This window comes from Phoca vitulina, unplaced genomic scaffold (genome assembly GCF_004348235.1).
Source record: "Phoca vitulina isolate PV1807 unplaced genomic scaffold, GSC_HSeal_1.0 scaffold20, whole genome shotgun sequence".
NCBI classification, from domain to species: Eukaryota; Metazoa; Chordata; class Mammalia; order Carnivora; family Phocidae; genus Phoca; species Phoca vitulina.
In genome coordinates this window covers 41,502,479-41,519,088 of record NW_022589723.1, presented here as the reverse complement: position 1 = coordinate 41,519,088, position 16,610 = coordinate 41,502,479, and the positions used below count along the sequence as shown (strand labels likewise).

Below are 16,610 nucleotides of genomic sequence, written 5' to 3'. Positions count from 1 at the left end.
CTTCTAACAGACAAAAATATGCCCAAAATCTAGTGTGTGGCACTGATCTATGCACCAGCCTGTTCATATTTGATCATATTCTGTTTTTTTTGTTTGTTTTTATCTTTTTCTTTTTTTCTCTCTCTCTTTTTTCTTTCTTTCCCTTTCTCTTCCTCTGGTTTCAGGTATCTTCTGATTTGTTTAGTGTATATTTTTCTGGGGTCGTTGTTACCCTGTTAGTATCTTGTTCTCTCATTCATCTATTCTCCTCTGAACAAAATAACAAGATGGAAAAAATCACCTCAAAAAAAAAAGAACAAGAGGCAGTACCGACTGCCAGGAACCTAATCAATATGGACATTAGTAAGACGTCAGAACTAGAGTTCAGAATAGCGATTTTAAAGATACTAGCTGGGCTTGAAAAAAGCATGAAAGACGTTAGAGAAACCCTTTCTGGAGAAATAAAAGAACTAAAATCTAACCAAGTCGAAATCAAAAAGGGTATTAATGAGGTGCAATAAAAAATGGGGGCGCTAACTGCTAGGATAAATGAGGCAGAAGAAAGAATTAGTGATATAGAAGACCAAATGATGGAAAATAAAGAAGCTGAGAAAAAGAGAGCTAAACAACTACTGGATCATGAGGGCAGAATTCGAGAGATAAGTGATACCATATGACAAAACAATATTAGAATAATTGGGATCCCAGAAGAAGAAGAAGAGAGAGAGGGGCAGAAGGTATACTGGAGCAAATTATAGCAGAGAACCTCCCTAATTTGGGGAAGGAAACAGGCATCAAAATCCAGGAAGCACAGAGAACCCCCCTCAAAATCAATAAAAATAGGTCAACACCCCGACATCTAATAGTAAAACTTACGAGTCTCAGAGACAAAGAGAAAATCCTGAAAGCAGCTCGGTACAAGAGTTCTGTAACCCACAATGGTAGAAACATTAGATTGGCAACAGACCTATCCATAGAGACCTGGCAGGCCAGAAAGGACTGGCAGGATATATTCAGGGCACTAAATGAGAAAAATATGCAGCCAAGAATACTATATCCAGCTAGGCTGTCATTGAAAATTGAAGGAGAGATAAAAAGCTTCCAGAACAAACAAAAACTAAAGGAATTTGCAAAATACGAAACCAGCCCTACAAGAAATATTGAAAGGGGTCCTCTAAGCAAAGACAGAGCCTAAAAGTAACATAGACCAGAAAGGAACACAGACAATATACAGTAACAGTCACCTTACAGGCAATACAGTGGCACTAAATTCCTATCTTTCAATAGTTACCCTGAATGTAAATGGGCTAAATGCCCCAATCAAAAGACACAGGCTATCAGACTGGATACAAAAACAAGACCCATCAATACGCTGTCTGCAAGAGACTCATATTAGACCCAAAGACACCCCCAGATTGAAAGTGAGGGGGTGGAAAACCATTTACCATGCTAATGGACACCAAAAGAAAGCTGGGGTGGCAATCCCTATATCAGACAAATTAGATTTTAAACCAAAGACTATAATAAGAGATGAGGAAGGACACTATATCCTACTTAAAGGCTCTATCCAACAAGAAGACCTAACAATTGTAAATATCTATGCCCCTAACATGGGAGCAGCCAATTATATAAGCCAATTAATAACAAAAGCAAAGAAACACATCGACAACAATACAATAATAGTTGGGGACGTTAACACCCCCCTCACTGAAATGGACAGATCATCTAAGCAAAAGATCAACAAGGGAATAAAGACTTTAAATGACACACTGGACCAAATGGACTTCACAGATATATTCAGAACATTCCATCCCAAAGCAACGGAATACACATTCTTCTCTAGTGCCCATGGAACATTCTCCAGAATAGATCACATCCTAGGCCACATTCAGGTCTCAACAGGTACCAAAAGATTGGGATCATTCCATGCATATTTTCAGACCACAATGTTTTGAAACTAGAACTCAATCACAAGAGGAAAGTTGGAAAGAACTCAAATACGTGGAGACTAAAGAGCATCCTACTAAAGAATGAATGGGTCAACCAGGAAATTAAAGAAGAATTTTAAACATTCATGGAAACAAATGAAAATGAAAACACAACTGTTCAAAATCTTTGGGATGCAGCAAAGGCAGTCCTAAGAGGAAAGTATATAGCAATACAAGCCTTTCTCAAGAAACAAGAAAGGTCTCAAATACACAACCTAACCCTACACCTAAAGGAGCTGGAGAAAGAACAGCAAATAAAGGCAAAATTCAGCAGGAGAAGAGAAATAATAAAGATCTGAGCAAAAATCAATGAAATAAAAACCAAAAGAAAGGTAGAACAGATCAACGAAACTAGGAGCTGGTTCTTTGAAAGAATTAACAAGATTGATAAACCCCTGGCCAGACTTATCAAAAAGAAAAGAGAAATGACCCAAATAAATGAAATCATGAATGAAAGAGGAGAGATCACAACCAACACCAAAGAAATACAAACAATTATAAGAACACATTATGAGCAACTATATGCCAGCAAATTAGATAATATAGAAGAAATGGATGCATTCCTAGAGATGTTTCAACTACCAAAACTGAACCAGGAAGAAATAGAAAACCTGAACAGACGTATAACCACTAAGGAAATTGAAGCAGTCATCAAAAATCTCCCAAAACACAAAAGCGCAGGGCCAGATGGCTTCCCAGGGGAATTCTACCAAACATTTAAAGAAGAATTAATACCTATTCTTCTGAAACTGTTCCAAAAAATAGAAATGGAAGGAAAACTTCCAAACTTGTTTATGAGGCCATCATTACACCTTGATCCCCAAACCAGACAAAGACCCCATCAAAAAGGAGAATTACAGACCAATATCCTTGATGAACATGGATGCAAAAATTCTCACCAAAATACTAGCCAATAGGATCCAACAGTACATTAAAAGGATTATTCACCATGACCAAGTGGGATTTATCCCTGGGCTGCAAGGTTGGTTCAACCCCTGCAAATCAATCAATGTGATACACTGCATTAATAAAAGAAAGAACAAGAACCATAGGATCCTCTCAATAGATGTAGAAAAAGCATCTGACAAAGTACAGCATCCTTTCTTGATCAAAACTCTAGAGTATAGGGATAGAGGGTACATACCTCAATATCATAAAAGCCATCTATGAAAAACCCACAGCCAATATCATTTTCAATGGGGAAAAACTGAGAGCTTTCCCACTAAGGTCAGGAACACGGCAGGGATGTCCACTCTCACCACTGCTATTCAACATAGTATTAGAAGTCCTAGCCACACAATCAGACAACAAATAGAAATAAAAGGCATCCGAATCAGCAAAGAAGAAGTCAAACTCTCACTCTTTGCAGATGATATGATATATATGTGGAAAACCCAAAAGACTCCACCCCAAAACTGCTAGAACTCATACAGGAATTCAGTCAAGTGGCAGGATATAAAATCAATGCACAGAAATCAGTGGCATTCCTATACACCAACAAGGAGACAGAAGAAAGAGAAATTAAGGAGTCGATCCCCTTTACATTGCACCCAAAACCATAAGATACCTAGGAATAAATCTAACCAAAGAGGTAAAGAATCTGTACTCAGAAAACTATAAAATACTCATGAAAGAAATTGAGGAAGACACAAAGAAATGGAAAAACGTTCCATGCTCATGGATTGGAAGAACAAATATTGTGAAGATGTCAATGTTACTGACAGCAATCTACACATTCAAAGCAATCTCTATCAAAAGACCATCCACTTTTTTCAAAGAAATGGAACAAATAATCCTAAAATTTGTATGGAACTGGAAAAGACCCCGAATAGCCAGAGGAATGTTGAAAAAGAAAAGCAAAGCCGGTGGCATCATAATTCCAGACTTCAATCTCTATTACAAAGCTGTCATCATCAAGACAGTATGGTACCGGCATAAAAACAGACACATAGATCAATGGAATAGAATAGAGAGCCCAGAAATGGACCCTCAACTCTATGGTCAACTAATCTTCGACAAAGCAGGAAAGAATGTCCAATGGAAAAAAGACAGTCTCTTCAACAAATGATGTTGGGAAAATTGGACAGCCACATGCAGAAGAATGAAACTGGACCATTTCCTTACACCACACACAAAAAATAAACTCAAAATGGTTGAAAGACCTAAATGTGAGATAGGAGTCCATCAAAATCCTAAAGGAGAACACAGGCAGCAACCTCTTCGACCTCAGCTGCAGCAACTTCTTCCTAGAAACATCGCCAAAGGCAAGGGAAGCAAGAGCAAAAATGAACTACTGGGACTTCATCAAGATAAAATGCTTTTGCACAGCAAAGGAAACAGTCAACAAAACCAAAAGACAGCCGACAGAATGGGAGAAGATATCTGCAAATGACATATCAGATAAAGGGCTAGTATCCAAAATCTATAAAGAACTTATCAAACTCAACACCCAAAGAATAATCCAATCAAGAAATGGGCAGAAGACATGAACAGACATTTTTCCAAAGAAGACATCCAAATGGCCAACAGACACATGAAAAAGTGCTCAACATTGCTCGGCATCAGGGAAATCCAAATCAAAACCTCAATGAGATACCACCTCACATCAATCAGAATGGCTAAAATTAACAAGTCAGGAAACGACAGATGTTGGTGGGGATGCGGAGAAAGGGGAACCCTCCTACAATGTTGGTGGGAATGCAAGCTGGTGCAGCCACTCTGGAAAACAGTATGGAGGTTCCTCAAACAGTTGAAAATAGAGCTACCATACAACTCAGCAATTGCACTACTGGGTATTTACCCTAAAGATACAAATGTAGGGATCTGAAGGGGTACGTGCACCCTGATGTTTATAGCAGCAATATCCACAATAGCCAAACTGTGGAAAGAGCCAAGATCTCCATCGACAGATGAATGGATGAAGAACAGGTGGTATATATATACAATGGAATATTATGCAGCCATCAAAAGGAATGAGATCTTGCCATTTGCAACGACATGGATGGAACTGGAGGGTGTTATGCTGAGCGAACTAAGTCAATCAGAGAAAGACATGTATCATATGACCTCACTGATACGAGGAATTCTTAATCTCAGGAAACAAACTGAGGGTTGCTGGAGTGGTGGGGGGTGGGAGGGATGGGGTGGCTGGGTGATAGACATTGGGGAGGGTATGTGCTATGGTGAGCGCTGTGAATTGTGTAAGACTGTTGAATCACAGACCTCCCCCTCTGAAACCAATAATACATTGTATGTTAAAAAAAAAAAAAGAAGAAGATAGCAGGAAGGGGAAAATGAAGGGGGGGGGAAATTGGAGGGGAGACAAACCATGAGAGACTATGGACTCTGAGAAACAAACTGAGGGTTCTAGAGGGGAGGGGGGTGGGGGGATGGGTTAACCCGGTGACGGGTATTAAAGAGGGCACGTACTGAATGGAGCACTGGCTGTTATATGCAAACAATGAATCACGGAACACTACATCATAAACTAATGATGTATGGTGATTAACATAACCTAATAAAAAAATGTGATATTAATGGATTATAATCTACTAAATAAAGGATCCATAATAAATACATAGATAAGCAAGAAGGAAATGTTTTTCCTTATAATAGAATGCTAATAAATGTAGAAGGAATGATGGAATTCGAAAAATTACCATTTTACATTTTAGTAATAATTTCTCTTAACATCAATAGATGTTAAGACTAATGGGTGAAAGTCTGATGAGAAACAGGAGATTTACATAATCTCAATGTATCTCCCTACAAATTAGTTAAAAATCACAAAGGTAGAAGTAGTAACTTGTTAGTGGAAAAACCTGGTGAACAACACTTTAGCTAAGTAAAGTTAATATCACCAATAATGGGATAAATCAACATTATGAGCCTCCTAACATGATGCACTGAGAACACATATCACTTCTGCGAGACTCCCGCCAAAATAACCATGAGGAAAACACCAGACAAACCTAAATCGGAAACAGTCAACAAAAAAGAAGGCCTGTACTCTTCAAAAATGTCAATGCCAGGGGCGCCTGGGTGGCTCAGTCGTTAAGCGTCTGCCTTCGGCTCAGGTCATGATCCCAGGGTCCTGGGATGGAGTCCTGCATCAGGCTCCCTGCTCCGCGGGAAGCCTGCTTCTTCCTCTCACTCCCCCTGCTTGTGCTCCCTCTCTCACTGTGTCTCTCTCTGTCAAATAAACAAATCTTTAAAAGAAAAAAAAAAGTCAATGCCATCAATGCTAAAGAAAGGCTGAGGAGCTTTTCTAACAAAGACTAAAGAGACATGAAAACTAAATACAAGGCATGATCCTGGACTACCCTAAACCAAACTGTTAGAAAAATTGCTATAAATGATATTAATGTGACAACTGGCAACATATGAATGTCTGCAGATTAGATAACAGTACTGTATCATTGTTAAAGTTCCTGACTTTGTCGATTTTACTGCGGAAATGAAAGTGAACCTCCTTGTTCTCAGAAAATACACACTGACTTACTTAAGAATAAGGGGTATGTCTGCAACACATTCTCAAATGGTTCAGAAAAATAATAAGGGGCACCTGGGTGGCTCAGTCAGTTGAGTGGCCAACTCTTGGTTTCAGCTCAGGTCAGGATCTCGGCTCCATGAAAACAGCTCCACGGGATTCTGCTTCTGGATTCTCCCTCTCCCTCCCTCTGGCCCTCCCCCAGAGTGCATGTGCTGGCGCGCGCTCTCTTTCTCTTGCTCTCTCTCTCTCATGCATGCACACGCGCTTTCCCTCAAATAAATAAATCTTAAAAAAAAAAAAAAGGAAAAAGAAAAATAAGTATATATGAAAAGAAATAAAGCACATGTGCCAAACTATTAACAACTAGTAAAACTGAAAGGGTTTTGAGAATTATGTACACTATTCTTACAGCTTTCCTGTAAGTTTGAAATTATTTCAAAATTTAAAAAGTTAAATATGTATGTGTATTTATGGATCTATTTTAGAAGTGTTCCCGCCACTTCCTTATATTCTTGAAATTCAACTCTGAAACATTCTTATGACTTTAGGGCAACTACTCTACTTAGCTTGACTTCATATTTTCAAAGTAAGTCAAGGTCAAACTTTTTGGCAAACCACAATAAAGATTTGGAAATACCGTGTATGTCTATTGGCAAATTGTGTTAAACTTAAGCTAATCATTCCATTTTTTCTGTTAGATCTATAAAACATCTGAGTCCTAAATTGCCCCCACTAAAATTATTTCACTTATTTTTTTTTAAGATTTTATTTATTTAAAGAGAGAGAGAACACAAGCGGGGTGGGGGGCAGAAGGAGAAGCCAACTCCCCACTGAGCAGGGAGCCAGACATGGGGCTCGATCCCAGGACCCTGATATCATGACCTGAGCTGAAGGCAGACACTTAACCAACTGAGCCACCCAGGCGCAAGATTATTTCACTTATGCCAGACTCCTAACCTGCCCACAAAACTACCTTCTAATTACTGCATAGCTATTTTTCTGCCAGTCTGACTCTGATACGTGGAATTTTCCCAAATCAATGACTTTAACTTGTTTATATCTATATCTTCTGAGGAAAAAAAATCTCCTGGGATAAAGAATGAACAATGCCCTGAAGGAGGGGGATTTGAACTTTTCTCACAGGAGACAGAGACACACAGGATATTTTTTTTTTTTTTTTTTTAATGAAACAAGGAATACACAGAAAAAGAACCTACAGACATCTAGGAAGATTGCCAGCTATGTCTCAGTTAGAAAAATCTCTGTGGTGTGATGGGAAAATATGCATGCATAAAACAACCTGTAGAAAAAGTACAAAACATCAGCAAGGTTTCTGACCCAGTTTAACAATCTTGTTTTTCAGTTAACCTAATTGTAAATTGGAAAACTTATAGAATCCACAATATAAATTGTTACTTGACTTGTAATGGGTCAACCTCCAAATACTATTGTCCCATAGCATAAAGACAAAAATATACTTTCTATCAGTATTTCTCACAAGAGAAAAATGTGGTAAACTCATGATTTGTCACTAAGGAAAGTATCAAAAACTTACCACTATCAGCAGTTCCCTGGCTTTTTAACCAACAATCTACTACTGGTTTAAAACCAGGTCAGCCTGTAGTACGAAAAGATGCCTGCTTTTCAAAACTGGCTAAAGCTGTCAAATTGGATGGTTGACGTTACACTACAATCACCTACACTCAGCACTGCCCCAATAGCCAGGGAGCATAGCAAGTTTCCACAAAATCACCCTTCCCCGTCCAGCCCCCCCAGTCCCCCAGACTGTGAGCGGATGCCAGCAGCCACGACGCGCCCAGAGAAAAGGTTTTAATTTCTCCAGAAACGTTGGCTTCCAGGTGAATTCAGGTTTTAAACTCTTTCCAAAAGGGCCTCCCAGCAGCGACATCTTCCTCCCTCCGCTGGTGATTCCCGGGGACGTGGCAGCCTGCTCCCCGCCAATGGGGAGAACCCGGCGGCCTGGGAGAGTGCGGAGTAAACCCGGAGGTGGGGGACGGGGGGGAGGCAGAAGCGCAGCTTCATACTTGAGGTCACCCTGACCTCTGACTTCGCCCCCGCCCCCCAACGCTGGCGACCCGGAAGGAGTCCAGAGCAGGCCCCAAAACTCTAAGCCCGAGCTACAGATCGGGCTGGGCCCGTCTGCGTTACGGCCGGTCAGGTCTGTGGGAGACGATGACCTTCGCCAAGACTCTCACAGGGACAGCACACTGAGGCCGGACGGTCACCGGTCCCGGCCCACCCCTCCGAGACTCACCGCCCGCCGGAGCCGCCCTGGAGCCGCAGCTCGAAACATGGTCTCTGCTCCCGTCCGCTCGAAACACCGTCACCCTTCCAGCGCCGGGAGCCGAACCCCGCCTCTGGGAGTCACTATAACGCTCGCGAGACGCGCGAACGAGAGCGGAAACACCTCAGGCGAAGAGCGCGAGCTCACGGATTCTGTCTGCCCATTGGGCAGTCGCGCAACCAATGGGGACGGCGGAAAGTTAGGGACCAGACTTGGAAGTAGGGAAAAGGTGAGGCTTTGCTCTGGGAGGCCGCGGGTGCCGAAGGCCTGGCAGAGCTGGTGACTTAGAGCTGACGGTGGCCCAGAAGGCCTCTCAGCCCCACAGTGGGCACCGTTGTTACAGTGAACTTTCCCCCTGAGCTGCTGACGTCACTCTCCTGGCTTCCCAGCCCTCTCACTCCAATTATTCTTTTGCTCGCTCATTTACTCACACGTATCAACGCTACACACCTGTAACGTGCTGAACATATTTTCCATGTCAGGGGAATATAATAAAAGGATGCATGAGATGTTGACCTCACCAGACTCTGGAGGAAACATACAAATAAACATATCATTCCTTTATGGAAAGAGGGATTCACCAAACTGTTGATATTTGAGCTAGGTTCTAGAAAAAAGAACCCTGTGGGCAAAAACCCATAAGGGGAAGGTCCAAGGACAGGGACAGGACCGTGTGCTGCCTGCAGAAAGAGGCAAAATGGCTGGAACAATAGACTGGGCAAGGCTTTGGATGTGGATGACTTGGGGCCCACCCTGGCCCTCTCCTCTGCCTGTCATTGGGCACCCCACCCACATCCTGGCTTCAGTGCCTTTGGCTGCCAAATCTCTCCTGACCTTTGGATCCACATATATACCAGCCTACTTGGGCATCTCCTCAGGAAATCCTGCAACATCTCAAACCCACACAATTGACAACATCCCCTTCCAGATTTAATTCTCCTGTATTCCCTTTTTCAGGGAATGCTTTCCACCTCCACGAAACTGCTCAAACCAGAAACCTAGGGACCATCCTTGACTCCTTTCTCTCCTTCATTCCCTTATCCTACCAGTCACTAAGTTCTAGCGACTCCACTCCCAAACAGCTCCCAAATCCATCTAGGACTCTCTTCTACCCGACTCCGTGTTTGGATTGCTCTAGTTTCCTTCTTACTGTTCTCCCAGCTTCTAGTCTTCACCCTCGAATCCATCTCCCACTGCAACCAAAGAGCTCTTTCAAAAAGGTAGATTGGTGATGTTACTCCCCTGTTGAACACACTTCAGTGGCCCCCTATGGGCTTTTAAGATGAAATGCAAACCCCTTAACATGACATATAAGCCCTATTAGCTCACATAGGGCTTATATGTCAAGGATACACATTTTTGTTCATTTGTTTATTGCTGATCTGCTTGCGTGGGAATGTAGGTTCTCTGGAGCAAGAACTTTGAGTCAACAAACATTTTAAGGGCCCCGTGCTCAGATTTTGCTCTTTCCACTTTCCTCTTCCCCACCTCTACTCCACCTTTAACACTCCACTCAGGGGACATTTCTTCTGTAGCGTCTTCCCTGATCTTCCAGGATAAACGAATCCTTCCCTCTTTTTCATCCTCCTGGTTCTGTGAACAATGAGGGGAGGACTCAGCTTGAACATAAGCTGCAACCACCTAGATGATGTCTGTGCCCATGAGGAGACTGGAGCTGTTGGATGCCCTCCAGTGAATCGTCTGTGGAAGGGACAATTTAGTGTTCCACTTATCACTGCATTTGTGTCCCAGTCCGGTCCCCCACTCGATTCTTATCTGAGTCCTGTGGAAGTGGAAGGAAGAGGGTAGAGTACTTTAAGTAAAAACTGAAAGGGATATTTAACTAAAAAACCATGTCAAAAATGGGTACACAAACTAACCTCCTTCCATGCCTCCCCACCCATGACAAAGCAAAACACAAAAGCGGGGAGAACATGCCCCAGCCTCACCCCCATGGGACAGCTCTGGCACCTCCCAGGCTGCGGTGAATCAACGGCATCTGTGCCTGCAGAGGTGCAATACCCACAGAGTAGAGCGGTTCCTAGCAGAGCAGAGCCAGAGGAGAGGAAAAGGCAGAAAACTGCCGAAGTCTGTGATAACGGACCAGATCTGCTCCTGAACACACATGAGACGCCCTCTAGGGACTTTGTGGGGGAGGGTGGGGGAGTTTTATGTTTACCTGGAGGTCAAGTTCCACCAAAACGTGAACGCTAAAACATTTATATTAGAGGATTTTCTGCATACATATTTGGATGTCTGTCGTTCCCACTCAGTTATGAGATGCTTTGGTAGCAAGACCCATGGTTTTTACTACCTGGTTCATGTTTGTGGATGTTCAGTGAGTGGAAAAGGAAGAGGTGGGTGGGGAAAGGGAGGGTGGATTTGCCACAGTCAACCCTAGAAGGCCTACTCCAGTCTATTTTGGAAAACACCTCACCATCTTCTTTCCTCTTCATAGGCTGGTTTCAGGAGAGCTCCCCCAGGATTCCTGGTGGAAACGTAGAAGAGGAGGGTGAGTGGGACAAACTACAGCCCCAACTACTGCACCTGTCCATGGGCCACAACTGGTACTCATTGTCTCCCTACTTGTTTTCGATCCTAAATTCCCCTCCCCCTCAGCTAGCATCTCCTCTGGTCTTAGTGGCTTACCTAAGGATCTGAGCCCCTGACCACCACAATTTCTCAGGGGCTCAGGGTTGCTGCACTTGTCCATTTATTGTCAAAATTGAGCAAGAGAGTACTGAGAAGCACCTAAGTAGATCACTCCAGGCCAAGATGATGACTTTCCTTCTTGCCTGCTGGTCCCTGCAAACAAGGTGTCCAAAGTGCTCAGGTAGCTACTGTAGCTTAGTTCAATAGGACTCTTGCCTTGTCCTCTTGTGGAAGATTCCCTCTTTGGGGACAAATGCCTCTAACCCTGCAGAGCCCAGAGTTGTGAGATTTGGAAGCCCAAATTCTACAAGTGCCCACTGAGAGTAATGGTAGTAGGTCTCTCCTGCTTCTACCCTGTGGTTCCTGGGTCCATGTATTCTTCTGACTGGGGACACAGCACCATATAAAGGTCTTTGATTCAAGATGTACGTGGCATCCTGGAAGATGAAGCCTATCCTCATAAAGTATTGCCTCCAAGCTGGCACTTCGAGTGGGCCTTCAGGAGGCCATTCTGATGCCCTTTCAGGCCAGCAGCTTCTGGGTGGTCCAGTCTATGACTAGATGAGTGAATCCTATGATCAGGGACTCATTCCTGAACCTTCACTTCAGTGAGTTGGGTCCCTGATCTGACATGATATTATGTAAGATCTTGTGCTGGTGAATGAAATATTCAAAAAGCCCTCAGGTAGCGGTACTGGATAGGATCCTGTGGGCAAGAAAGGTAAACAGTACCCAGAATATATGTTAATTCCTGCCAGGATGAATCATGGCTTCTCCAGGATGGAAGGGGTTCAATGTAGTCAACTTGCTACTACATGGCCAACTGTTATCCTGGAGGACTGCTATCATACTGGGGATATATTCAGCAGCTACAGTAGCTAGCAGTAGTCCTTGTAAGTGGGATCCCATGCTATTAGGCTCATACTAGCCTCTATATCTGCCACTGTGGCCACTTTATTCATGTGTCCTTAGTGCCAGCACTGGGTGGCTAATGACAGAGACTGGCTAAGGTCACCTGGCCAAGTGAATTTTGCCTTTCTTAGTTATTTAATGCCTCTTCTACAGTGGATGCCTTCTGGTGGGTGTTAACATGTGATACAAAGATCTTCATACTCTAGGGGCACCTGGCTGGCTCAGTCGGTAGAGCATGTGACTCTTGATCTTGTGGGTCGTGAGTTTGAGCCCCATGTTGCGTGTGGAGACTACTTAAACAAAGATCTCCGTACCTTGTAGCAACTCCCATACATCTATCCATCCTTGTGCCTCTATCCCAAGCTCCTTGTCCCTAATCTTCCCAAATTTCTTCTTCCAGGCCCCTACCAGCCATACAGTCCTTTCACCATTGCCCCTGAGTTCATATATATTCTAACTTTGGGGCACTTCTCTGTCCACAAAGTGGATGCCCAAGTGCACCTCCTGAAGTTCTGCCCACTGAGATCTTCTTTCACCCCTGTTTCTCAAGGTCACCCCTAAGTGAGGCTATATCGTAACTGCCATCCATTCTCAGTCACATACTGAGGCAACTCTCCACAAGCCAAATACAGGATTTTTCCTCCTCCTGCAGCTGGTTGTAAGGAAGCCTACATATAGCCATCAGTGCAAGCTGAGGAGGTGCTGGTCTAATGGTGGTGTGATGACCTGACGTCTGGGCTGCCTGCTCAAGCAAAACTTGCTTGAACCATCTGAGCCTACTTTTGTTCAATCCCAGATGCACCAGTTCCGTCAGAGGATGGATTGTTGCTGGCTGCCTGATATTATGTCTTGGTGGGTTTGATAGAGCCTGCCTCATGATGGGTAGTTCTGACATGCGGTCACTTGGTGTCCTATGATCAGGCCCTGCACGTCAGCAGTTTTTTCCAAAAGGCACATAAATCTCTCCTAGAGATGGCATGGCTGGGCTCCAACACCCCAAGGTCGTGACTCCCAGTGGAACTTGCCATAAACTGCGCAGAGCATCTTTTTCTACCACTGAAAACACTGATACCATCTATACCATCTATGGAAGCATAAAGGGACTGCTTGCACTGCAGCCTGAAACTGCTCTATAACCTTTTTCTGCCCTGAGCCCCAAGGAAAGCTGGGGGCCTTTTGTGTCACCTGGTATGTGGGCCAGAACAATATTCCTGGTGTGAAATATACTGTGTCCAGAACCCAGAGAGAACTACCAGGCATTATGCTTCCTTCTTCATGGTAGGAAATGCAGTAATTTCTCTTTTTCTTTGGATGGGATATGTGGCATGCCCTTGACACTGGACCCCTAAACATCTTTCTGATATGACAGGCCCCTGAACTTTATACAATTTATGTCCCACCCTCTGGAGTATATGTGTTACACCCAGGCCTCTAATGTGCTAGCCACATTTTGCCCATCTGGCTGAATTAGTATGACGTCATCAATGTAATAGCTTCAGTGTGATGTTCTGCAGGATTGTGACAGGTGGAAAGTTAACATAACTTTGGAGGAAGACCGCAAATGTACGTATACTGTTGTATGTTCCATGTGAATGCATACTGTTCCTGAGCCACTCTTCTCATAGGGATTAAAAAAGAACCCAAAAAAATCTTAAAAAAAAAAGAAAAGAACCCATTCATCGAATCAATGTCCATAGGAAATATACCTGGGGCTGTGTTAATTTCTCTAGCAAAGATAGGAAATCTGGTGTGGGAGCTGCATAGGGCTACTCCTTGGGTGAGTTTGTGGTAGTCTACTGTTATAATCTAGGTTTCAGCTGATTTTCGCAGGGGCAATACTGGTAAATTAAATAGAAAAATGATGGGGATCCTTTAGATCCTTGAAGTTTGCCTTGCTATACGAGGCCCTCTAGCTTTTATACAACTGCCTATTAATTACTCCTCGCCTTTATTTTTTATTTTTTTAAAGATTTTATTTATTTATTTGACAGAGAGCGACAGAGATTGAGAACAGCAGAGGGAGAGGGAGAAGCAGACTCCCCACTGAGCAGGGAGCCTGATGCGGGGCTTGATCCCAGGACCCCGGGATCATGACCGGAGCTGAAGGCAGACGCTTAATCGACTGAGCCACCCACGTGCCCTGACTCCTTGTCTTTAAAATAATTTTTTCCATAAGGCCTCAGTGAAGCTTAATAATTGCCCACCCAGTCCCATAATGCCGTTTCCTTCCCCCCCGGGTCTCTCAGGTGCCTCGTACAGTCCCTTCTGGAAGCATACCATCCCAGTTCACCACCAGTGAAAGTCTTCACACCTGGACCACCACTTCATGCTAAGAGTTATCTGTGTCCCAGGTCCTGGCAGTGAGGGGGTCCTCGGTGCTAGGCTAGCAAAGAGAAAGATGGCTCCAAAACCCCATCTCATCACCTGCTTTCTCAGACCACTCCTACATTCCTGCTCCTTTTGGAAGCAGGCTCTTCTCGTGGAACAAACCCATGAGGACGAGCAGGAGGGTGCTCTTAGGATCCACAACTGTGTAAGGTGAGCCAGAAGCAGAATTGTGCAGAAGGAGAAGCTGGGCTGATGTGCCAGCCTGAACAGTAATCCAACGGAATGTGAATTCTTCTGTTATTGAACTAGATGGCAATGCATTGTGTTTATTATGCAATAACATGATAGCCATGCTAAAAGAATGCAATATATATTGACAAAACACCCAACACTACATTCTCAATTCATAGGAGAACAACCATCAGAAAAACTAGAAAATTTAAAAGGGAATATAAGCTACGTGAGATATTTAAAACAGACTATCTCATTACATCAGAATTTCTTCAAGATGGTAGAGAAGGCAAGTGAACTGTAACCAAAGTTACTGAGTCATTCATTTGTTAGCCAAACAAGGAGGGCCGTTTACTGATGGCAAATTCCTTAAATTGGGCCTGACTGCAGCAGCTGACAAAATGTGTGCAGAGAGAATGAACTTGTTTGCTACTATGAGATTTGGGGGCAGAAGAGAACAGGGGGGAGGAAGTCAGTAATCAATTGAGAGCCAAAGCAGATTATTTCCAGTAGCTTTCCTTGGCTTTTGATGAGTTAACAGATGTTACTGATACTGCTCACTTAGTATTGTTTATTCGAGGAGTCAATGCCAAATTTGAAATGACTGTAGGATGGGCCTCTGTGAAAAGTCTGAATGAACAGGATATTTTCAAAAAAGTTGAGAAAACACTAATTCAGTGCAACCTGAAGTGGAATCTGCCAAGATGTATTACAACTGATGGTGGTAAAAGTATGTGTGGAGCAGAGAAAGCTCAGTTAGACAAATGTAAAAGCTTGTGAAAACATAAGGCGTGCAGAGCCTGTGGGGTCCACTGTGTTGTGCATCAGCAGCCGTTTCATTGAAAATATTTTGAATCTATCACGTGTCGTTTGCTCAGTGTCAATAGTGAACATCATGCGTTCTAGTGGAATATTGTCAGTTCCACAATTTTTTGTGTGTCAGAAATAGAAACTGAATATTCTGACTTGTCCTGTCACACAGCAGTTTGATGGCTTAGCAGTGGGGAGGTTTTATTGCCATACTTCCACCCAAGACCAGACTGAAATTGTACTCAAATGTTTATAACAGCTTAATTTATCACAGCTCCAAACTGGAAATAATCTAAACACTTATTCACTGGCAGATTCATGGAACAAATTGTGATCTGGTGTATTCATTTGTGCTGTGGACTCAATTATATCCCCCAGAACTCATACATTGAAGACTTAACCCCCAATTTGATATTTGAAGATGGGGCCTTGATAATTAGGTGTGGAGGAGGCCATGAGGCTGGAGCCCTCGTGATGGGATTAATGTGCCCGTGCCCTCTCCCCCATGTGATGACCCAGAGAGAAGCTGGCCATCTGCGAGCCTGGAAGAAAGTCCTCACAAGAACCCAACCATGCTGATACCCTGATCTCAGACTTCTAGAACTGTAAGAAAACATATCTCTCTTGTTGAAGTCACCCAGTCTATGGTATTTTGTTAGAGCTTCCCAAAATGACGACGTATGGTCTATTGCATTCACTGTAAAGCCGTGAACAAGGTGCACGGTACTGACACATGCAGCTCCGTGGATCAATCTCAAAAGCACTGTACTAAGTGAAATAAGCCAGACACAAAAGACATATGATTCTATTTACATGACAGTCTGTAAAAGGCACAACTACAGGATCAGAAAACAGGTAAATGGTTTCTAGGAGCTAGGCCTGGCAAATGGGCATGAGGGAACGTTCTAGGGAG

The 16,610-nt window shown here is 43.3% G+C and overlaps 1 protein-coding gene across 1 annotated transcript in view; it reads right to left on the bottom strand.

Moving 5' to 3' along the window:
* ETFA (electron transfer flavoprotein subunit alpha) overlaps positions 1 to 8,903 on the bottom strand; it is an 88,673-nt gene extending 79,770 nt beyond the window's left edge. Inside the window, exon 1 of the mRNA XM_032417192.1 lies at positions 8,735 to 8,903. Coding sequence (XP_032273083.1) covers positions 8,735 to 8,773 — 39 coding nt within the window. The 5' untranslated portion in view covers positions 8,774 to 8,903. The remainder of the gene's footprint in view (positions 1 to 8,734) is intronic.
* Between the last annotated feature and the right edge of the window lie 7,707 nt (positions 8,904 to 16,610).